Source organism: Lineus longissimus, chromosome 19, assembly GCF_910592395.1.
Source record: "Lineus longissimus chromosome 19, tnLinLong1.2, whole genome shotgun sequence".
In the NCBI taxonomy this organism is placed as follows: Eukaryota; Metazoa; Nemertea; class Pilidiophora; order Heteronemertea; family Lineidae; genus Lineus; species Lineus longissimus.
Window position 1 is genome coordinate 9,273,729 of NC_088326.1, and position 21,409 is coordinate 9,295,137.

A 21,409-nucleotide genomic window follows, 5' to 3' on the forward strand; every position below is an offset into this window, starting at 1 on the left:
GTATGATGACTCGTCATCTTTCACTATATCTGCCATCTACATGGCCAAACGCTGAATCAATTTACGTGGCGTCCCTGTGCACATTAGAAGCTGATTGCTTAAGACATTTTCAACAATTGGTAAACTATCGGGATACCATTGAGGAGACCACCAGTACCTGTAATCACCGTTGTTGAGCGGTATTGACACCAAAACCTGCAAATTGCCTGCTTTGAATCGAGCCCTTGAAATGCTCACTTCAGATTCTGAAGGCGCATTCTCAAGTGCTGCCAGCAGTTTTCCTTGTTGTGCACTGCTCAACTCGCAAGGGGCGGCAAAGCCATTGTTGACTTCTGCAAATTGCATATGTTTTGCTAGATCAACCGGTTCTGTCTTACATGTGTGCATTACATGATTTCCGATGTTGTCCAATGCTTTACCATTTTCATCCATAAAGCGTGGAGTGCCATTACCAGGTACACTAGTAGCTTTGGTAACCTCGTCCGATTTCTTCAAAACGTCCTTGAGCTTCTGAAGATTGGTAATATTCTCTTTCTCTGAGGTGGCGCGAATGAAAGCTGGTTTCAACCTGTTGAAGTTGAACACATCCTGCAACAACTTTCCATCTAGCGTGGACAACAAGTAATGAGTGCGATCCAGACATTTGTAAATGGCAAATGGACCACACCATATCGCTTTGAACTTTCGCGAGGGCGCCGTGAGATGCGTGCTACTAGGCTTATTCAAGTACACCAACTGCCCTACGGCATACAGTGGGCACTTCTTAAGCCTTTGTGAAATCTTCTCATTTTGTGTTTCCTGGTGAGACCTCTGTATGTCTAGCATTGTCTTGGACACATGTTTGAACTTTGCCTGGAGGTGTTCCACATATTCTCTATAAGTCCTGGACAATCCCAAGTCTAGCTTGAATTCCAGACCAGATACATCAGTAGGTTCACGGAGAAACACCAAATAATGAGGAGAGTAACCTCCAAGATGTGCAGAAGAGAACGTGTTGTAAGCATATTGCGCAACGCTTCCATACCTTTAGTCCAGTCAAAATAAGGTTTGACCTCACACTAATTGCAAGAGAAACGAAACCAGTTTTATTCAGTAGTTTAATGCCTATATAAAAACATATCAAAAATCCCCAAAAAAATATTTAGTGGAACAGTGTTATTTTTAGGTCATCACGTTTTGCATGGTCAGGGGCCAGGCGCCCTATAGAGAACAACCAGATTTGGTATCTTATCAATTTTCTCTAAGCTGAACAGTTGCATGTGTACCTTTTTATGAAAGTCCTTCCCATTGGAAGTTGTTTTTACATGGTATCCATGCTTCTTGTGGTCAAACTAGGGGGTCCCCTACCCCAGGGCCACCAATTTCACGCGGTTTTGGTCTTAAGTGGACGTAGCATGTATTGGCATAGTTGCAGACAGGTTAAGGGTTTCTAGTGTTTGGTAATGAGGCGGCCAATTATGGGAAATCATCCTGTAGCATGATTCAATATAACAGTTAAGTAGGATCTTAATTCATTGCACAACATAATGCGTGCATCAAAGGTCATCTTTGCCTGGTGTGTCTTCACCCATGTTCGCACAGATCCCTCTGCATTGCCCACAGGCTGGATTGCAAGGCAGGTGAAGTTGTCGACATCCACAATGTTTAGTTTCACAACCCGATTTGCAGTTGCATCGCACAACCTTTTGTAGTTCTTTGGGGGCATAGTCCAAGTCGGAAGCAACCGGAACCAGAGCACCTCCGTGTGCCTTCCATCCCCATTCCTCTGCGTTGAGGTCGCAGCCCTTCCAAGCCTGTATTTGATGGTATACTCTCAAGGAATGGTACTTTGCAGCTGCTTGAGTTGGGGGTAGTGACTTGGGGTGAATGACTTGTTTCCGTGTTGCCAACAGTTCAATATATTTCAGATGCCGCAGCTTGTCCAGGTTGTCATCTGGCTTTGCCTTGTACACGCACAACAGAGCCTTTTCGCCTGCGGCAATGATGTCCTTTTTTGTAGCTCCACCTTTGTTAAACGTTTTGGCTGCCTTGAGAAAATTCTTGTTTTTTGCACACAAAGACAATGCGGTAGATTTACCATGTCCAAACAGCCTTGATGTTGTATCACAACCTAGAATTGCATGCAAGAACAGAATGTTCTGTGAAACATCATCGCCAAGGGCCCGCTGTGTCCTTTGAATATCAAGATAGCGGGCGGAAGAACCAGATTTTGGTGGAGCCATTAAGTAGACTTTCTTGTGTGACCCCGTCGTGTACTTTATCAACAGCACAAGCAGATCAGTGTCACTGCCAACCAGTACAGTCTCACTCTTTCTGGCCACCTCAAGCGCAGTTTTGACTATCATTAGATCAGCGTCCCCTCTGGCATGAATGACTTCACAACCAGCCATTTCCATGTGTTTTCCGAGAAGATGGATGAAGCGTTGTTTATTCTCCTTGTTTGCCAAAAAGTCGTCCTTCTTCATGTTTAGAGGCATGTTCTCATTGAACTGGACATCTACAGTGTGTTTGGAACCTTTGCGTCTTGTGTGCGTCCCATCCTTGGTGGTTGGCCCACTTTGGTAACCATCAAACACGACGACTGGTTTCCCGTACTGCTTCACAACATGAGCAATGTAGCTATGGCAGATAGCTTTGTAAGTGTTTCCAATTTCCCAGGGGACCTTGTGCAGGAGAGCACCTCCATCAAGTACATACTTGACTTTACCTGATTCAATCGTTTTCTGCTGTTCATCACTGATATCTCCGGCAAGGTCTCGTATGGCATTGGCAAGGCCAGGCTTATTTGCTTCGAGGAGGACATTTCTCTTTTCGAACAGAGCTGGCGGGTAAGCGCATAGTTCATATTGAAATGCCTCCGGAAGACTTTCCTTCTGTGTACCGACCATCACAAGCCTCTGAAAGAGTAGGAGAGGGTCAATGCTCAAATCTTCACCATCTATGGAAATTTTACACTTTGAATCCATTGTTACTGCCTGGTCTTTCTTCTTGAAAGTGTACTTCAGAACCTGTTTCCCTACCATTCCCTCAAGAACTTTGCCACCAACATCCTTCGATTCCTCCACATTCACGTTTTCAGCTGCTGAAACTCCATTGACAATGTTTACGAGGTTTTGGGATGGTCCAAAGGGTGCCTTGTCCTCAATGAATGCAACTAGCTTATTGACATCATCTGCATCACGTTTTTTGCGCGCCAACGAGAGGTCTTTATGCTGCTCACTTGTGCTGTATGCAACCGATGTAAGGTTCTGCAGAGCCTGATTTACTTCAGCACAAACCGGACTTGATAAGGCCCAAACGATCCTCTGTGTTTCGGTCATTCCCCTTCCTCTTGTCAGTCCTCCGGTGGTCTTTAAACTTCGCATAAGAACTTGTTCAATCACCAAATCCGGGGAAAGCCCTGCCCAATATCGATCTGATCTTCTGACGGCATGAAGTCCACGTAAGAAATGATCATACACAACAGAATTTGTACTTTGCAGATTGCACATCTTTTGCAAATATATATGGACAGATTTGGTGTACAAACTGTGGCCTGCAGCGGCAAGGAATGGGAGCATGTCATGCATAGCCTCTAAGTGCAGAGGCCAGTTGCTCGTTCTCTCAGAAGTGATGAACTTTCTAACAATGAAAATCATCTTCATGTACATGAACCATAACTGGCTTGTCTTTCCGTCTGGGTGGTTCAGCTTATCGTCAATCAGGTCCTTGATGTACGACATAGTTGCAGACGACTCAATGTCTTCGGGAGAAATCTCACCCGCCACTAACTGGTCGAACATCTCAGCAAGATCCTTCAACACAGGATCAAGGAACTCGGAATCCATTGGGACCGCACTGGATTGCTTTGAGTCAGACGGATTATCAATACAGTGAGTTGCACAGTCGTCCTCGTCAGCATCCTCGTAACTCCCATCATCAACATCATCTTCGTGTTCTGCATCAGAGCTCTCTCCGTCCATGACATCTAATTGTTCACTAGGCTTGGGTGTAATACCAAGCAATTCAAACAACAGTATTTTGCTCAGAGCCGTATCAAGAAGGAAGTGCGCCCTTAGAGCTCTGGAGACAGCCTTTCCACTCATGATGTGGGTGACAGTGTTGGCCGTATAGACCCTCTCCAGCATTTCTCGCAGACCTGCACCCTGCATTAGGTGACCAACAGACCCCAGGAAGCTCATCAAAGTATGGAAGCCACCAAGCCGGAGCACAATGGCTTTGAGATGACTGTTATCAGGTTCATTTTCAATGATTGTGGTTGCTTTGAACCAGAGAGGTTGATCAAATGTTATGACCGGCTCAACACCATATTTGTGACTGTGCTCAAATACAAAGTGTAAGGTTGAGTTTATGCACGTCAGATCAGATGGGTTCAAGTCAATCATGGGGAGGAGCATCACTGATGCTGGACCTGGGTGTTCGCCCTTTGTAATCAACTGCATGAAACCAGACCAATTTGGTCTCTGAGGCCTAACAGCAAATGCCAACTCCCAAAGAAGGTCAACATTTGGAGAGTGTTCCCCATAACGTGGTAACTCGAGTCTTTCATAGTTCAGATTCTTCATTCCATCCTTCGATGATGAGTAATATCTGAGATTTATCCGACCAATTTTGGATATCTCATCAGCTGATATAGACACGCGTTTTATGACACTTGCTGAATTCAGCTTCGGCGTGATGTCTGCAACTATGCCCATACCGTGAAAAGTGCCACTGCCATCCAAGGTTCGGACATTGTGGTCAACATTGTCTGCAGCATATTGCATGAAGTGATCTGGAGTAAACCCCCGTACATCTACATCTACTCCCTGCTGTACAGCTGCACAGCGATTATAACTTGCAACCTCTGAATATGAAACAGCAAAACCATGCTTATACAATGAATCATTCAGGAACTTTGATGCAAAGTGGGAGTGCATTTGAACTCCAAGACCTAGTTGCAATGGGGCAATCAAAACTCTTGGTCGAGTAGCTTGCATGACTGCCTGACCAATGGATGCTACCTTTAGCCCCTTTTCTTTTCCTACAAACAGACGGTCAAGCAATGTTAACAGAGACTGAGGCAAGAAAGCAGTGGAATCTTCCACTGTAGACATTTCTAGGGATGTTGGATAAATGCCTCTCAATTGCTCTACACTTTTGATGTCTGTCTTTATCAGCTTGGCTGCTGCCTCAATAAGCCTAAGTTTTTCGCCCTCACTATTGGCTGCCTTAGCCTGATGGAAATATTCATCTAGAATGGAGGCAGCCTTTTGTCTGAATGTAACAACATTTTTCTTCCCATTTATTTCAGTGATAATGATTTTATCGCCAAAATGTTCATGGAGTTTGTCTTTCATATGAGTCAGTCCATAGGCCTCGCAGTCAGGATCATTCAGAATGTCAGTCATTTCAGTAATGAGATCATACACGGTCGTTTGTTCTTCATCGTGATCCTGTAGATCTTCTACAACCCTAAGAAAGGCTTCCTGTCTACGAACATCCTTTGGTCGTCCAGCTTTGAATCTCTTTGCCTCGCTACTATCTTCCAAAAAACGAACTGGGATCTGTTTGCCGGTGCGAAAGTTGCTATCGCAGGAAAGATGATAAACAATATCACCTGCGTGCAAATCACTCAATATAGCTTCTATTCTGGCCCTCACACTGTCAGCCCATGAATCACGTCGCGACATACACAATTCCAGTATTGTGTCCTTAATACCAAGAGTCCGAATTGGTATGAGGACAAATTCTTTTTTTTTCCCACCATACTTGTCACCCGTTCCACAGAAGTAGCATTGTTCCTGGGGAAGAAAACTGTCTTCAGCCGACCGTAAACTTTGTCGCCGTTCTTCTGATGGGGACACATCCCCTTTACGTTTTTTCCGCTTTGCATCTCGGAGGAAATCCCTTCTGCAGTCTGTATGGACCCTTTGGCCTGGCTTAACATCAACGGTTATACCTGAGAGCAGACAGGCTTTCTTGATTCCGTCACAACCCAGCTGTGTTAAAGTTGCGACAGAGTCATTCTCCTTCGGTACCTTTTCGCAGAAGCCACAAGTATCCATGACTGTTGCTACAAGAAAAGGATAAGTGGGTTCAGAGCCGCAATTAAAATCACTGCATATCAGTCACACTCTGTCTGATTAAACAGGGTTGTGTAATTATTATTTAGGAAAAACCAAACAATGCCTGGCCATTGAGGACAGCATTTTACATGTGTGTATTAAAATTAATGACCGCTCCCTTTCTCATGAGCAGCTAAAACAAAAAAACATGCACCTTACATAACTTTTAAAGACCTCTAGTAGGGCCTACTTTTAAGCATTCAGTTCTGCTTCCATTCACTTAAATCTATGACTTACCTAGTTCAATCACACACCGTTCATTTCGCAAAAAGTCTATCACCTGGCCAGGTGATTGTATTGTTTATACACTGCTGCTGAGAACAAACACAAAAAAACTATTGATTAGATCAAGTGCTGCCATCTATTGAATTCTCCTGCAGGGAGTATTCATTGTTTTAGCCTGTGGAGTCCTACCAATTTGATTTCAGTGGTGTAGAATAGGTTTTGTTCTTTCTAATGGACGAGGATGTTAGTCGCGGGGTCCAAAATAAACGATGCGGGGGGGGGGTACCCCTAGTTAGGGCAGAAAGATGGGTTCTAGGTAGCTCCTGATGAGTTTATTTGAAAGATCAGCATAAAAAACATATAGTTGGACACCAAGTTGAATGGTGTAATATAAAATATCAACCTGAAATCTGTCTTTTTTGATTTCTCATCTGCAAATTTCAAGTTCTGATAGCCACATATTCACGCTAAGAATTCACCATGTTCCACTACAAGGATTTTTTGGGATTTTTAATATGTGATACAGTAGACCCTAAGGAACAAAATACGGGTGGTTTCGTTTCTCTTGCAATTAGTGTGAGGTTCGACCCATATTTGGCTTAGATTGACTGGACTACTTACCCAATCATTTCCTAATTGTGCGAGGTTGACCTTGAGTAGGTCAGCAATGGACTTGATTTGGCGCTCTGTGTGTAGACTGCCATGATTCTCAACAGAGATGGTCTTCTGACTTATGCCTAGCGTTTTACATAACAATGTCAACAGTTTACCTGTCAGAGATGCTGCGGCATCAGTGACCAGCATGGTAGGTATACCGAAGATTGTGAAGACCTTCTGAATCAGAGCTTCACATACCGTTTCTGCATCGATTGTCTTCAACGGGATACAAATGGTGTAACGCGTAATTGCACAGCAAACGACCATGAGGTGTCGAAATCCTGATAAGGACGGTGGCATGGATTTGAAGTCCATGCTTATTGTCTCGAATGGACAATATCTGTCAGGAACCCTTGGATGAAAAGGTCTTACAGAATCTGGTTTGCCTTTGTGCTGCTGACAACGTGAACAAGACTGAATATACGAGCAAATGCGACTGAACATTGCAGGAAAATGGAATTTCCTTCTCATTGTGAGATATGTTCTAATGTACCCCTGGTGCATGGATGTGATGTTATCATGATAAAGACTGATCAGTTGGTCAATGTAAGCTTCTGGAATTGCTAACTGAAAAGTGAAATCTTCATCATTGTTGTGCAGAAACAACCGAAACAGGACACCATTACACAAGATGTATTCTTGTGATCGAAGCGTTACTGATCTTACAGCTTTCTTGTCACCTGGTACTATGTTGTGGGCCAGATAATCATATATTGGCTTGAAGTGAGGAGATGCTTGTTGTGCCAATCTCAATTCTTGGATCTCAAATGGTAACTGGTAATCCCTGATTATCTTCCGTTTGATAATTGACATGATTTTGTCCAACTGTCTTTGATGAGGAATGTGGCCAGCTATGACATCATCAATCCTTGTGATTAGCGGCTTTGGCACAGTGAGTAACTCCTTTGTGGGTGGACAGTGTTCATGTTCGACCTCGATTGTTCCTGTGTTTGGCTTTCTTAGATTATTGACTACAGTATGAGCAGGCGGCTCCGTTACCCTATCAACTAATCTTGGTTCAGGACAATTGGGAATTGTCGGAATCCTGGCCAACTGTTGTTGTAAAGGAGGGTTAGGCAGAATTACTGTTGACCTGGCCGGGCCATTTCCTGTTACTGGACAATTACTCGAATTCTCAGGAGGCTCATCGGTCCTTATTCTTTGTCCTGTTTGTTGGCCTTGGGATAGGACTGTCACCGGATTATTCCTTTGATCTGGGGCGGGCGTTGTTGTCCTTTCATCTGAGCTTGATTTGGACCTTGTTTGCACAATGGAACTTGTTAAGGTATTAGCTGGCGGCACCTGTATTCCCATCCGCCTTGCATAAGAACGTGTAATTATCGGCTCAGTTCTGACTGCTGGGAACGCAAACGATTCATTGTCTTGATTGCTGGTCACAGGAAAAGCAATGGGCATTATCCTGTCAAAGTCTTCGTCATCGTCTCTAGGCGCTCTAGACAAAAAGTCGCTAAGTTGTAAGTCGGATCCCTTACAATAACCAATTTTGAAGCTATATTCAGAAAGCCTCTCAATTAGTTTTTGTAACCTAGTTGTGCATGGTTCATGTTTGGATTGCAATATCTGTACCAAACTGGAGTGGTCCACAAATGCCTGGAAAACCTGAGATTTCAGAATATGCTTGAATGCTGATACGTTCAAAAAGAGACCAAAAAGTTCCAACTCACTGACAGAATAGAATTGCGCTGCATTCGGCAATCGCTTTGAATGATATGCTAGCAAACGCTCTTTCCCGTCAATCACCTGCATCAAATGGCATCCAGTAGCCACTCTACTGGTATCAGAGTAAAGCCGAAGTTCACCGTGTTTCTGTGGTGCTACCAAGACCGGTGGTTGACACAGTAATGATTTGATGGCGTCAAAAGCCTGTTGGTGAGATTCTTCCCACTGAAAGACTACCTTTTTCTTTGTCAACTGATGTAATGGTCTCAGAATCTCCTGTAGCCTGGGCAAGAACATAGCTAAATAGTTGACCGCACCTATGAACCTTCGCACCTCTTTTGGCGATTTTGGAACTGCGACATTCCGAATGGCCAAGCATTTGTCTGCCATAGGGGTAATACTCACCAGACCATCAGAGTCTATCAGAATAACATGACCCATGTAATTCACCCTATTTCGAAACAACAAGCACTTACGTGGAGAAATCTTCAGACCATGTTTCTCGAGTGCCTGGAACAAACTAGCAAGATGTTCTGAATGTTCCTTCTTGCTTTTGCTGAACAAAATGATGTCGTCATGGATGCATTCGCAGAAATCTCGCGAGTTTGGAATCTCTTTCAAGATCTCATTAATGCGTTGCTGCCAAATCCCCGGGCTTAGGGTTAAGCCCATGGGTAGTTTACGGAAATAATAGCTATCACCACCTGGATACGAAGTTATACCAGTATACTGCTGTGAATGTTTAGACAAAGATAAACTATGAAAAGCACTTTTGAGATCTACTACACTGAGCACCTTTGCTCCAGAATGTCCAATTTTAGCAAGGGTCTCAGACACGAGTGGAAAATTACCATTGATCTTCCTAATCTTGGAATTTAGAAACCTAAAGTCAACCACACACGAAACTGAATCTGATTCCTGGAGATGTGAAAACTTTGTGAGATTTTGCCGCTGAATCTCTGTTAAATCCTTTTTACAAGAGATATTGGAGCTTTGAGCATGTGAGAGAACACATGTTGGTAATGCATGACTAGCTTGCGCTAAATGACCTAGATGAACCGATGCAATTGGACGACCCTTGTGCAACTTGAGGGTACTAAGTATTAATTGCTCTGATATATGTCCTGCCTTTCTTCAACTTCACAAGCATGCTGTGTGGACAAACCCTATCTAACTGTCTTCCAGATTCAATCACAAGTTCGGTATTTCTGAAAATACCAGGCACACTACCCTTGATTGAAATATATTTGGTCTGTCCTGGTCTCAAAACAACACTCTCCACTGGCCCAAACCAAGCCTTCTTGGGCCTCACCGTGAAAGTGTTACTTTCAAAATCCAAACTCCCTTTCAGTTCACTCAACGTGGAGGTTCCAAGCAAAATATCAGGACCAGTCAAGTTATCAGCTATTACTGCATAGATTTTGAATTTATGTCCCTGGATTGACATTTGAAAATTCAATGCCTTGGTTGCATACAAGAAGTCACCATTTCCCATCCTAAACTTCAATGGTGCAATAGGGATCACCTTTTGGTTCGACAGATACTTTGAATTACGCACACAAGACCCTGACACTAAACTTTGAGTGGCACCACTATCGAACAATAATATTACACCTTTACCTGTCGGTAAACTACCCTTTACAAAATTTTTGCTATTGAGATATAAGGTAACAGGCTCTTCGCCTAAAAATTCTGATTCCTTCTGACATTTATCTGTTACATAATCATCTTGACACGGAGCCGAGACTGCATGGGCATTAGCAGCAGGACTCCGATCTAAAAATTCTGTGCACCAGCGTTGGCATAATGATGTTGAGGTGGGCCTACAGCTTGTGGCTGTCGCATGTCAACATCCCGTTTCCTACAGTTCCGCCATTTGTGACCTGGGTACCTGCAGTAATCGCAGAAAATCACCTTTCTGCCAGACTGTCGTGAGCGCGAATCGCTCCTATTCCTGTCACTACTGTGGCGGGAGCGTGAGGTGCTCCTGTCGTACCTGTCCCTATGATTGTTTCTAGGCCTAGTGTATGAATCACTACGCGAAGAAGAACGCCTATTGCCATAATGGCGTTGATTATAGGGTTGACTACGCCTACCGGGTGACCTACTGGGCCTATGGCGACTGTTGTCGTCGTCGGGCGGGTTATCCTGAGATATACGGAGGTTATGCAGTTCCTCCTTGATAAAATCGAGATCTTTCTCGATGCCTGGCTTTGCCTCAGTGGCCGCAAATGTCACCTCACGGGTGGGGTCACCTGTGACATCAAGGCAACGCTGTGCTAACAGCGCAATCTGTTCGGACGTAGCGTCCTCCGGAGCAGACATGATCACATTAGCCTGACATGTTGACGGTAAGGTTGCTATAAACTTGTTTTTGATAGCCCCATCACCGTACCCTATGGCAGTAGCCGCAATCTTTACCCTGTTGTGGTACACCTGAGCTGACTCACCTGGGGTGTACGTCAGACAATCAAATACCTTTACGTTCGCAAAGTGTGAATTTTGTGCACTAAACCGTGCTATAAAGGCAGTTTTCAATTGGTCTACCGCTACAAATGTTTTTCCGTCTATCCATAAACGGGCAGCCTTACATAAGGTGAGCTGAAAACGACGCACAACATTGGCGACTGCAGCAGCATCTGCAGGACGGTGGAGATCATGTATACGTAGATAGTCGGTAAAACTCAACCAATGGGCTAAAGCATCCTCCCGTTTCAGAGTCTCACCCGAAAAACCTGACGGTAAAAAATCCACTGTACGAAGTGCAGCCGTGATGAAAAAATTAAAAGTGTAGGCCTAACTGATGTAATTATACCGATTTGTCTGAAAATAACTTGAAACTTGAAAATACACCTCTCAGTACATTTAAAATGAAAGTCGGTAGCAAAGTGTGTCACTTACCATTACTGCCAGACGAGATTCTTTCTTCCTTTTAAGAATTAAGCTTGAAATGCAGGTATCGATCTGTCATGATAGTTCATTGCACAAGAAAAGTCATCCAAATTGATTATAAAAGTCAGTGAAGAGGGAAAATGAGTTCTTTGACATGTTAGTTCGAAAATTTTTCAGTCCTTTGAAATGTTCATAAAAGTTAATTAAAGTCATTAAAGATGTAAAGTCTGCTGCTGGTTCCCTGTTATTCGACTATTCATCTAGGAGTGCATGTACTAGTTACTGGACGTCTTTGAAAACTTTTATCTTCGCTGCATTTGTTGGATGGCACTGGACGTTCCTTCTGATGACAGGCCACACATTTGTGGAAAGGAAGATTGTTTCATGGCGTGGCTTGGATACCGCTATGATGCTCAATGATACAAACAATATCCTGTGTCATGGCGTGGCTTGACTTCTGCTATGATTCTCAATGATACAAACAGTATCCTTTACGTTTCCTCTGATAGGTGGTCTTATACATCACTCGTTACACTCTCTCCAGATGTATCCTTCATTACTCCTCTGAAGTGTCACTCGTTCCTTTCCTGATGAAGAGGAGCAAGATAGCGCTGTTCTGTATAGGCTGTTTTGTAGCTCCCTGCACATCTACATCAGTGTTGCATGTGCGAATAGGTGGCGTGAACTTGAGAAATTGAGGAGTGTCCTGAGAAATTTGAGAACTGCTTTAGTTCTTCTGATCTCCGAGAGAGAACATGATGTCCTTGCAAAGGATGGAACTCCTAATATAGAGTTCATATAGAGTCTAAAGGCCGGTGTTCTCCACCATGTCGTGTGGGGAGGGGATCCTGTTGAGACTCGATCAATGAATGATAACGCTTGTTTCTCTTTTACACTGTATTGATACTCTCTCTACTCCAGCACTAACTAAACTCTTTCTAACTACAAGGGGCTCAGCTAGCCCTCTTAGCCCAAAAGCAGGGGGAGGAGGTCACTGACCCCATGTCATGACCTGATTAGCATATACATACATAACAATATATATCGTATTGCTCGCTAACTTAGTACTTGTGATCAGTATGATTTGAAATGAAGTGATGTTATCAGTACAAGTGATGCAGTGATACGCTATCATTGCCTACTAACCAGGATAATCCTGATTCAATCTTTCATCTACAATGTAATGTCTTAATAATCTGAAACAGATGTCAAGCCTGGATACTGAAATGGCTATACAGATTATATAGGCTTATGAGCATTGGTCTATGAGAACAAATCATGGCCTCAATGATGTATATTCTACAGTGTTTGCAGTTCCTGAATCACTTTTGTGTTGGTTGGGAAAGCACATATATCAGAATAGGAGAAGGCTACAACATTGGCATTTATGATGGAATCCGATTCTGAAAATTCAGAGCCAGTTGACCCAGAAGAGGTGAGAGTGATTGCAGTAAAGGTCACAAAGGAGCAGGAAGAAACAATCAAGGCTTTATTTGTACATTATGAGTGGGATTTCCAAGAAATACCAATTCCTGATGAAAGCACAAATGCAGCAGAAAACATGGAAGTTGAAGACCAAGGAGCTGCGGCAAATGGGGAAGAACCATACATTAATAATTATCGGCTGCCCCAACATATGGAGGGAGATGAGTGCCCACACTGCTTGATCTCCCCATGTATTACGGATGAACGTTTCAGACAAATGTGGTGGGAAAGTGAAAACCACGGACCCTACGTGGAAAATTCAAATAAGAGAAAACCACTCTACAAACGTTTTTGGACTATGTTACTACACAGGGGAGTGTGGGATGATGTGCGATATAGGGAGCGAAAAACTGCAGCAATACTACGTGATCCGAAGAGAAAAAAGCATGTCTACAGTAGAAGGGATATTATGCCAAACTGTGTGGTAAAATTGATCCGTCAGTGGCTTCCAAATCCAGCATCTATACCGTACATGGGACATATGTGGGAGTGGCAATAAAACGTTTTGTTTCAGAGACACCATGTGCAGCTATCATAAACCAGTGTATTGAAGGAGTGTATAGGAATCAACTTGTCTTATGTCGGCCTATAGGCCCTACCCAGTCACTACTTCTAGTAAGACCCAGTCACTACTACTAAAAAGATTGAGAAAATGGATTCATTTATTTGATATAAGTGATTTGTATCAATAGGAATATTATCACTGATGGCTGAGCATTGACTTGGGTATGTTGTCTTTATTTTCTTATTGCATGTGATGAGTACAACATGAATACCTAACTTTTGAACCAGACTATAGTACAAACCGGGCTGTTGGGAATTCCCCCTCTGTAGAAATAACCTCAGCGTAAGAGATCATGTGACTGACTCATCTGTCAGTTGACTATCCAAATATGGCAGACTCCTCCCTCATCTGTCCATCAACCTGATGTACTAACGGTCATTACAGATAAAAATGTTTTAATATCTCATCAACCATACCAAAGGGAGGGCTGTATTTTGACAGACATGCAGATTAGATATTCATGAGTTTGGTAGACAAGTCTGAAGGAAAACTTTGGACTGGTGCCAGAGATATCTGTGAGATTGTTGGAGAAAGTGTCGGAGGTTTGAATGCCCCGGTTATTGGTCACGTGACTGGATGTCAGCCATTAGGAGCTCCTTTTATACCGGCTTCTGGCCTTTAATGAAAAGTGCCCACATGTGATGTGTTTCTGTTGATGTGGGTCACAGCACTGTTCGCCACTTTATAGTCTTTACCACATGAGCAAGTGTACGACAAGTTATAGGTCTTCAAATAAAACCGTATCAAAGACGATGGGCGCATCTCCCAAAGTTCAATGGCACTAAATTTCCCACCTTCTCGGCCTTGATCATATTGCTGACCATATTTGCAACGCATTTGGAAGAGTTTGTTAAAGTCCGATAATCTTTGCTTAGCGGAGATATTTTTGGCCAATACTTTAAGCTCTTTAAGAGTCTCCTCCGCAGGTTCCTCCTCCTCCCCTTCGCCTTCCTGCTCGTTGCTGGTGCTTGGTCTCTCGCTTTTTCTTCCTTTCTTATTTTCTTCCTTTTCTTTCTTCTCGTTGCTGGTGCTTGGTTCGACCTTCAATACCTGAGTTTTCACTCGAATGTAGTATGAACTTGGTACTATACACTGGTATAATCGCTTTTTGTATGCTACCCACAGAAATCTAGGAATTAGTCGTTGAACTTGAAACACATGTCTGTTTTTTGTTACCCCCGTCTTGAGACTGAAATTTAACGGCTAATTACTAGATTTCTATCGGCAGTATACAAAAGGTGATTATACCAGTGTATAGTGTCATATTCATACTACATTCGAGTGAAAACTTAGGTCTTGAATTATAGTATCAACGGAGATATCGATGTTTTAAAAAACGAAGTGAGTTCTGCGTGTCCGCCATTGTGACGGGGGTTACTGAAGTTACCCCCGTCCGGTATCCAACAGTGTGCTTGGTCTCTTGCTTTTTCTTGTCACTGGCCTCCTCCTCTCCCATTCCTGCCTCCTGTTTTGTCTAAGTGAATTGTAATCTAAATTTTGATAGTTTTATCTATGTAATTTGAACACTATAGCATGGTGATTTTAAATGAACTATGAACTATGAACTATGAACTATGAACTGATGACCTAGAAAACACACCACCTGTTGACAGATGGTCGAACCTCTTGCTAATCCACTGCCCTCAAAGATTTCGATTACAGTAGTGTGCATTTCAAGCAATCACTAAAACCCATTTCTGTCCCTTCAATGGACTGATATTTCTGTTTAAACCATTATGGGGTCGTAAGACACCAGCCTAGTCGTTTCATGTGCCCTTTTCAGGTAACACTGATTTTAAGAAAGTAAGATTTCGATTACAGTAGTGTGCATTTCAAGCAATCACTAAAACCCATTTCTGTCCCTTCAATGGACTGATATTTCTGTTTAAACCATTATGGGGTCGTTCATGTGACCCATTTCTGTCCCTTCAATGGACTGATATTTCTGTTTAAACCATTATGGGGTCGTAAGACACCAACATAGTCGTTTCATGTGACCCATTTCTGTCCCTTCAATGGACTGATATTTCTGTTTAAACCATTATGGGGTCGTAAGACACCAGCATAGTCGTTTCATGTGCCCTTTTCAGGTAACACTGATTTTAAGAAAGTAAGATTTCGATATCTTATAATCAAATTTTGAGATATATGCTGGTGTCTTTCGACCCTAGGCTAATATGCGAAGTCCGGCCTGGTCTCACATAGTTTGAGCAGCTTCATCATGTCTTTCAAGAAGTTGGCGAACACATACCTGTGGTTCCCCATATTAAATGGGTACCTGTTCACGTCTATGATGGTAATTTCCTCATCGTCCTTCGCAGCTATAAACAGTTCAGCTCCCAGGTAGCATATTAAAACTCCAACCACTCTGCAGGGAGACGAATCAAGTGTAAGCTGTGACAAAAGCTGATGTCGCAGCTGCTCTCTATCTTCAGGACGTAAGCGCCCTGACTTCACTTCTGCCACAAGGTAGGACTCCGGCCCCCAGATCAAAACATCAAGAACAGGCTTGTGAATATGGTCCCAGTCAACAGCGGTACCATCAGAAGATCCAGAGCTTATCGAGGATTTCCCTGGCGATTTGCTTGGCGATTTCTCTGGCATGGATTTCTCTGGCGAGGACATCTCTGACAAGTCCGAGTCTGATTCTGAGGTATCATCCTGGTAGTAATTGTACTGTATCGCCAATGTTCTCAGTTTTTTTGTTTTTGCCACTGCCACCGCCCATATTGTATATGTTAATGTCATCGGACTCCTCCATCAGGGCTTTCAGCAGGGAATGTATGCAGTTTCTTCCTGCGCTGTTCCCAAATTGGTCAGTGAAACCTTCCATCAATAGCCTCTGGTATTCGAGTTTCCAAACTGCAGTTAAAAAAAAAATAGACATGGTCAGTAATTGCGAGCAATCACTGAGATACCCCCGCACCCTGTATGACCGATAGTGCCGAGCACATGGTGAGGAGGAACAGGCCGTTTTCAAAATGGCCGCCGTGGCAGCCATACTGGATATTGCACGGCGGCCATTTTCGAGAGCAGCCATCCTATGGTCACTCCCAACAACCACAGCAAAAATCAATTCAATCGGACAAGCCGTTCTCTTCGAAATGAACGGAAACCATTTTCAAGATGGCCGCCGTGGCAGCCATACTGGATATCGTACGGCGGCCATTTTCGAAAGCAGCCACTTATGGTCACTCCCTACAACCACAGCAAAAATCAATTCAATCGGACAAGCCGTTCTCTTCGAAATGAACGGAAACCGTTTTCAAGATGGCCGCCGTGGCAGCCATACTGGATATCGCACGGCGGCCATTTTCAAAAGCAGCCATCCTATGGTCACTCCACCACAGCAAAAATCAATTCAATCGGACAAGCCGTTCTCTTCGAAATGAACGGAAACCGTTTTCAAGATGGCGGCCGTGGCAGCCATACTGGATATCGCACGGCGGCCATTTTCAAAAGCAGCCATCCTATGGTCACTCCCAACCACAGCAAAAATGAATTCAATCGGACAAGCCGTTCTCTTCGAAATAAGCGGAAACCATTTTCAGCCGCACGCACGGAAGGACGGACGGACGCACGGACAAGCCAATTCCTATAACCCCCTATACTTCGTATGCGGGGTATAATAATCAGATTAACTTGCATACTAAACCAGGTCAATCCATGAAATGTCTGTGACATTGTGTGCTAAGCTGGAAGGTTACACATTGACGTAATTCTCAAGACTCCCATTGGAATTTTAATGTAAATGTAAAGTTTATAATGTCTGAAATCGCCTTGCCCAGGGGCACAAGTCAGGAGTAGAACACACGACTTACCCTTTTTCGAGAAGCCCCACGAATCAGTATCGTCGTTCCATTTCATGCTATTCATTACTTCATCAAACTTGGAGGTGTCGACGGCTTCGGAGATTTTCATCAGTTGGTCACAGATCTCTTTTGAACTGTTGTTATATCTCACACTATACTCCACCGCGTCATCATCTGTGGAAGATAACGGCAATATGTAAGATTTATAGTCAATGCAAATTGTGCAAATTGCTCAAGTGCTCTGGTGATGCAGGGCAAGCACTAATGATGTCAGAATAGGATTAGGTGACGTAGTTGTGACCTAAAACATCGGTGAAAAATTACTCATACTTGCCAGGGTTGACGTCAGGGTATTCTGGTGATGCAACACAAGAATGTCTTATGTCAGAATAGGTTTTTGTGACGTAGTTGTGACCTCACAAGACCCATTACTCATATCTGCCACCGGTGACGTCAGGGTATTACGAGTAATATTTCACCGATTTTTCAGCCCTTGATATTATACCTGAGTCTTGTGAGGTCACAACTACGTCACCTGTCACCAGAGTACCTTGACGTCACTGCTGGTAGATGTGAGTAATTTTTCACCGATGTTTCAGCCCTTGATATTATACCTGAGTCTTGTGAGGTCACAACTACGTCACCGAAACCTATTCTGACGTCATAAGTGCTTGCCCTGCATCACCAGAACACTCTGACGTCACCGCTGGTAGATATGAGTAATATTTCACTGATGTTTTAGCCCTTGATATTATACCTGAGTCTTGTGAGGTCACAACTACGTCACCAAAACCTATTCTGACGTCAGTAGTGCTTGCCCCGCATCACCAGAATACCCTGACGTCACCGCTGGTAGTTGTGACCTCACAAGATTCAGGTATAATATCAAAGGCTGAAACATCGGTGAAATATTACTCATATCTACCAGAAGTGAGTCTTGTGAGGTCACAACTATGTCACCAAAACCTATTCTGACGTCATTAGTGCTTGCCCTGCATCACCAGAATACCCTGACGTCACCCCTGGCAGATATGAGTAATTTTTCACCGATGTTTCAGTCCTTGACGCTAACACCCGCCGCCTAGCGGCCAATCGTGGAGCGAACAAATATCCAGCACGGGTGACCTGGTCTTCTGGCCTAGTAAAGCGAAATCGTCCGCTGAATGTACCACGTTATTGTGAGAAGGAGGAACATTGATAATGTCAACAGTCAATTAAAGACAGTATCTAGGTCTGTACTAGGCCAATACATCCATGCTCCCGACCATCATACTGCTTATACAGCTGGTTTTGCATAATCATCAGCTGGCTACCTGAGCGCCTTCCTCAGGTCTGAACGAGGAAGTTTTGTTCACCTTGATGGAGATTTATAAATATCCACTTTGTGTACATGGTAACCAAGGGAAGCGAGGGAGCATTCGTTTTAGTGAAACTTTTTGGAGTTTGGACCATGGTATCTACCAGAGGTGTTCCATCACATATTAAATGCTCCCTTTTCCTGTCAGTAGCATTTCACACTTCTGTGGAGGGGTGAGAGCTACGGTCTTTCTTTTTTAGCATAGATTCTTGGCCATTCTATACAGGTTGTTCACCCCTCCATTGAAAATGAACCAATGCTTCAAAGGGAAATTCTCATCGATATGAAATGATAGAGCACACATTATTTTACGGAAAAGGCTTATATATGTATTTGCCAGTTTATAATTCTGTGGCATCAGAAACATAGAGTACTATTGGCTTCTCGATGATTCATCAACATGGTAATATGAACATTTTGAGATGGCTATTCTCATGACTTTTTAAGAATCATTTCAAGAATAATGATGATGAGAAAGCCCCCTGGCATACCAATCTGAAAAAAGTCTTGGGGTGTTGAGTTCAGAGGTACGTGGGCTACCGTCAACATGGCAAACAAGGGTTTTTCAGACAAGCACAGTTTAGCTGACTCAGCCTCTGCAACTTTTTCCAAAGACTGACCAGTTTTACCAGCTACGGCCCCAAACATTTAACATGAAAAATTACCACTCTGTCCACGTTCCTCCCTGTGCCAATTTCAATGTACAGCTTTCCACAGAGGCATAATTTCGAATATGAAGGAATATGCAACAGGAACTTTCTATTTAAAATAACATGTGCTCCCTGAACACTGTAGCCATTGAATCTATTTTTAGATTTAGCTCAGGGAGGATGCTGCTCGTTCATTCTGGCTAGCTGCCATGATCTGAGGTTCAAATCACAGTGGGGAGCCTCTAGCAATATGATGGTCGGGAGCATGGGGTCAGCCTCCATATCTACCTAGATACTGTCTTTAATTGACTGTTGATAATGTGAAATAGCCTGTGCAATAGCATGATAATTTGATTCTTAAAGACCGACCTTTTCCAGATACCAAACACCGGGTGGAGAGCAATTTACCTATGGCCTGCCCACATTTGCGAGATGCAGGCTTCCTGAGCTCTGGCCCCATGCTGGCAAGATAAGGCTAATGTGGCTTGACAACTGAAGTGTGATGAGTGTAAACAATCTCAAGAGGTTGCTTCAGTTCCATATCTTGGTGCTTTACCAAAATTAGATTTCGGGTTTATGTACTCCAATTTCGGATGTTTGAGAAAAAAGAATTAAAAGAGACATTTTTTGAAATCATTTCAAGTTTTCTTTTGCCACCTAATATTCAAAGTGATCATGCAGGTACTCAATAGCAAACAAAGAAATATTTATGAAATGAAAAGCTAAGAACATGTGAGCAAACCTAAATTTATTCATGACTCACAATCCAAATTACTCAATGAAGGCCTATAGACCTGCTTCGTTTTATGCATATTTTACCCACACCAGACTTACATTTTGGGTATGATATTTACAATGTATAGTGAATAGTCCACTGATTTATTGTCACCCATGAAACAAATTCAAACATATCCGTTGCGAAGTTATAGTTACAATTTATCGATCAGAAACACAAGACTAATGACAGTGTCCAAAAGTCATTCAGAATCAGTGATGTTTGGTGTTAGTGGTACAACACCAAACATCCTGTCAACAACACGATCCCAAATGTTATTCCTGTATTCATAAGAACATTTGACATACTTTCTCTTTGTCTTTCCTTTCCTCTCTTCCTGTGAATTTTCCGAGGCTGACCACGTGCTGGTATATCGTCGCCCAACATTTTCATTCCAGTGACACACTGCAAGATTTAAACGGAGTTTATACTGTGTATCTCCAAATGAAATTCGTTTGTCCTGAAATATGTTCATCACACTATTGAATGACTCCACAAAGAACGTAGAGTAGAGCGGGGCAAGACGCCCCCCTTAAGGGATAAAGTCACGTAGGATGCATAGTAATACTACCAGTAGCGAACTGCACCTCGTGATGACTGACACTTGGAAGTACCACCAATAGGTCATAATAATATTCAGCTCTCTCATTGGTTTAATGGTGCAGGGGATCTTTTATAACAAAGTTCAAAAGGGGCGTTTTACCCCATATATGGGGCAAGTTGCCCCGCTAGTTGGGGCAAGAGGCCCACTGGGGGGCGTCTTACCCCACACTGGAGGGGCGTCTTGCCCCACGGCTGGAAAAGGGTTTGTGACCGTTGACTCAATTAAGACACAACTCAATTAAGACACAACTGTTTTAAGCCCCGTCTAGACTAGCCAGGTTTCTCCAGTAATTTGCGCTTTGGTTTTTTACCTTTACCTTTTGTTTTGGCACTGTGGTGACTGTCTTTGGTTTCGACCTTTCGCTTTTTCCCTTTTCCAGCAGACAGTGTCACTCCCTTTCGTTTTCCCTTTCCTTTCTCTGCCTTCTGTTGCAACCTCTGCACAACCTCAGCCTTGTATGGAGATGAGGTAAGGATTTCTGCCTGTTGTTTCTTTGACGGTTTTCTTTTATTCTGTTTCCTACTGGCACTGGCATGAGGTGGAGACATGGAGTTGTGAACTTCTTCTATGTTTGGAACCTGTGGTAGATCTGTTAAACCT

The 21,409-nt window shown here is 43.2% G+C and overlaps 1 protein-coding gene across 1 annotated transcript; it reads right to left on the reverse strand.

The window, feature by feature from the left end:
* LOC135502801 (uncharacterized) lies at nucleotides 1–16,236 on the reverse strand. The gene is made up of 6 exons (XM_064795906.1): nucleotides 15,863–16,236; nucleotides 14,406–14,740; nucleotides 10,778–11,119; nucleotides 6,954–9,373; nucleotides 2,703–2,707; nucleotides 1–1,024 (listed from the first exon to the last, which is right to left on the reverse strand). The coding sequence occupies exons 1-6, from the start codon at nucleotides 16,234–16,236 to the stop codon at nucleotides 37–39; spliced, it is 4,464 nt and encodes a 1,487-aa protein (XP_064651976.1). The 3' UTR covers nucleotides 1–36.
* Between the last annotated feature and the right edge of the window lie 5,173 nt (nucleotides 16,237–21,409).

Bases quoted from the DNA above. Each gene is read 5' to 3' on its own strand.
- LOC135502801 (XM_064795906.1), bottom strand. From the start codon at position 16,236: ATGTCCTCGCCAGAGAAATCCATGCCAGAGAAATCGCCAAGCAAATCG. The intron at 14,741-15,862 runs GTATGTGTTCGC...ACTAATTCCTAG, and splicing joins TTTAATATGGGGAACCACAG to ATTTCTGTGGGTAGCATACA. The intron at 11,120-14,405 runs GTGGGAAATTTA...CGTACACCCCAG, and splicing joins ATATGATCAAGGCCGAGAAG to GTGAGTCAGCTCAGGTGTAC.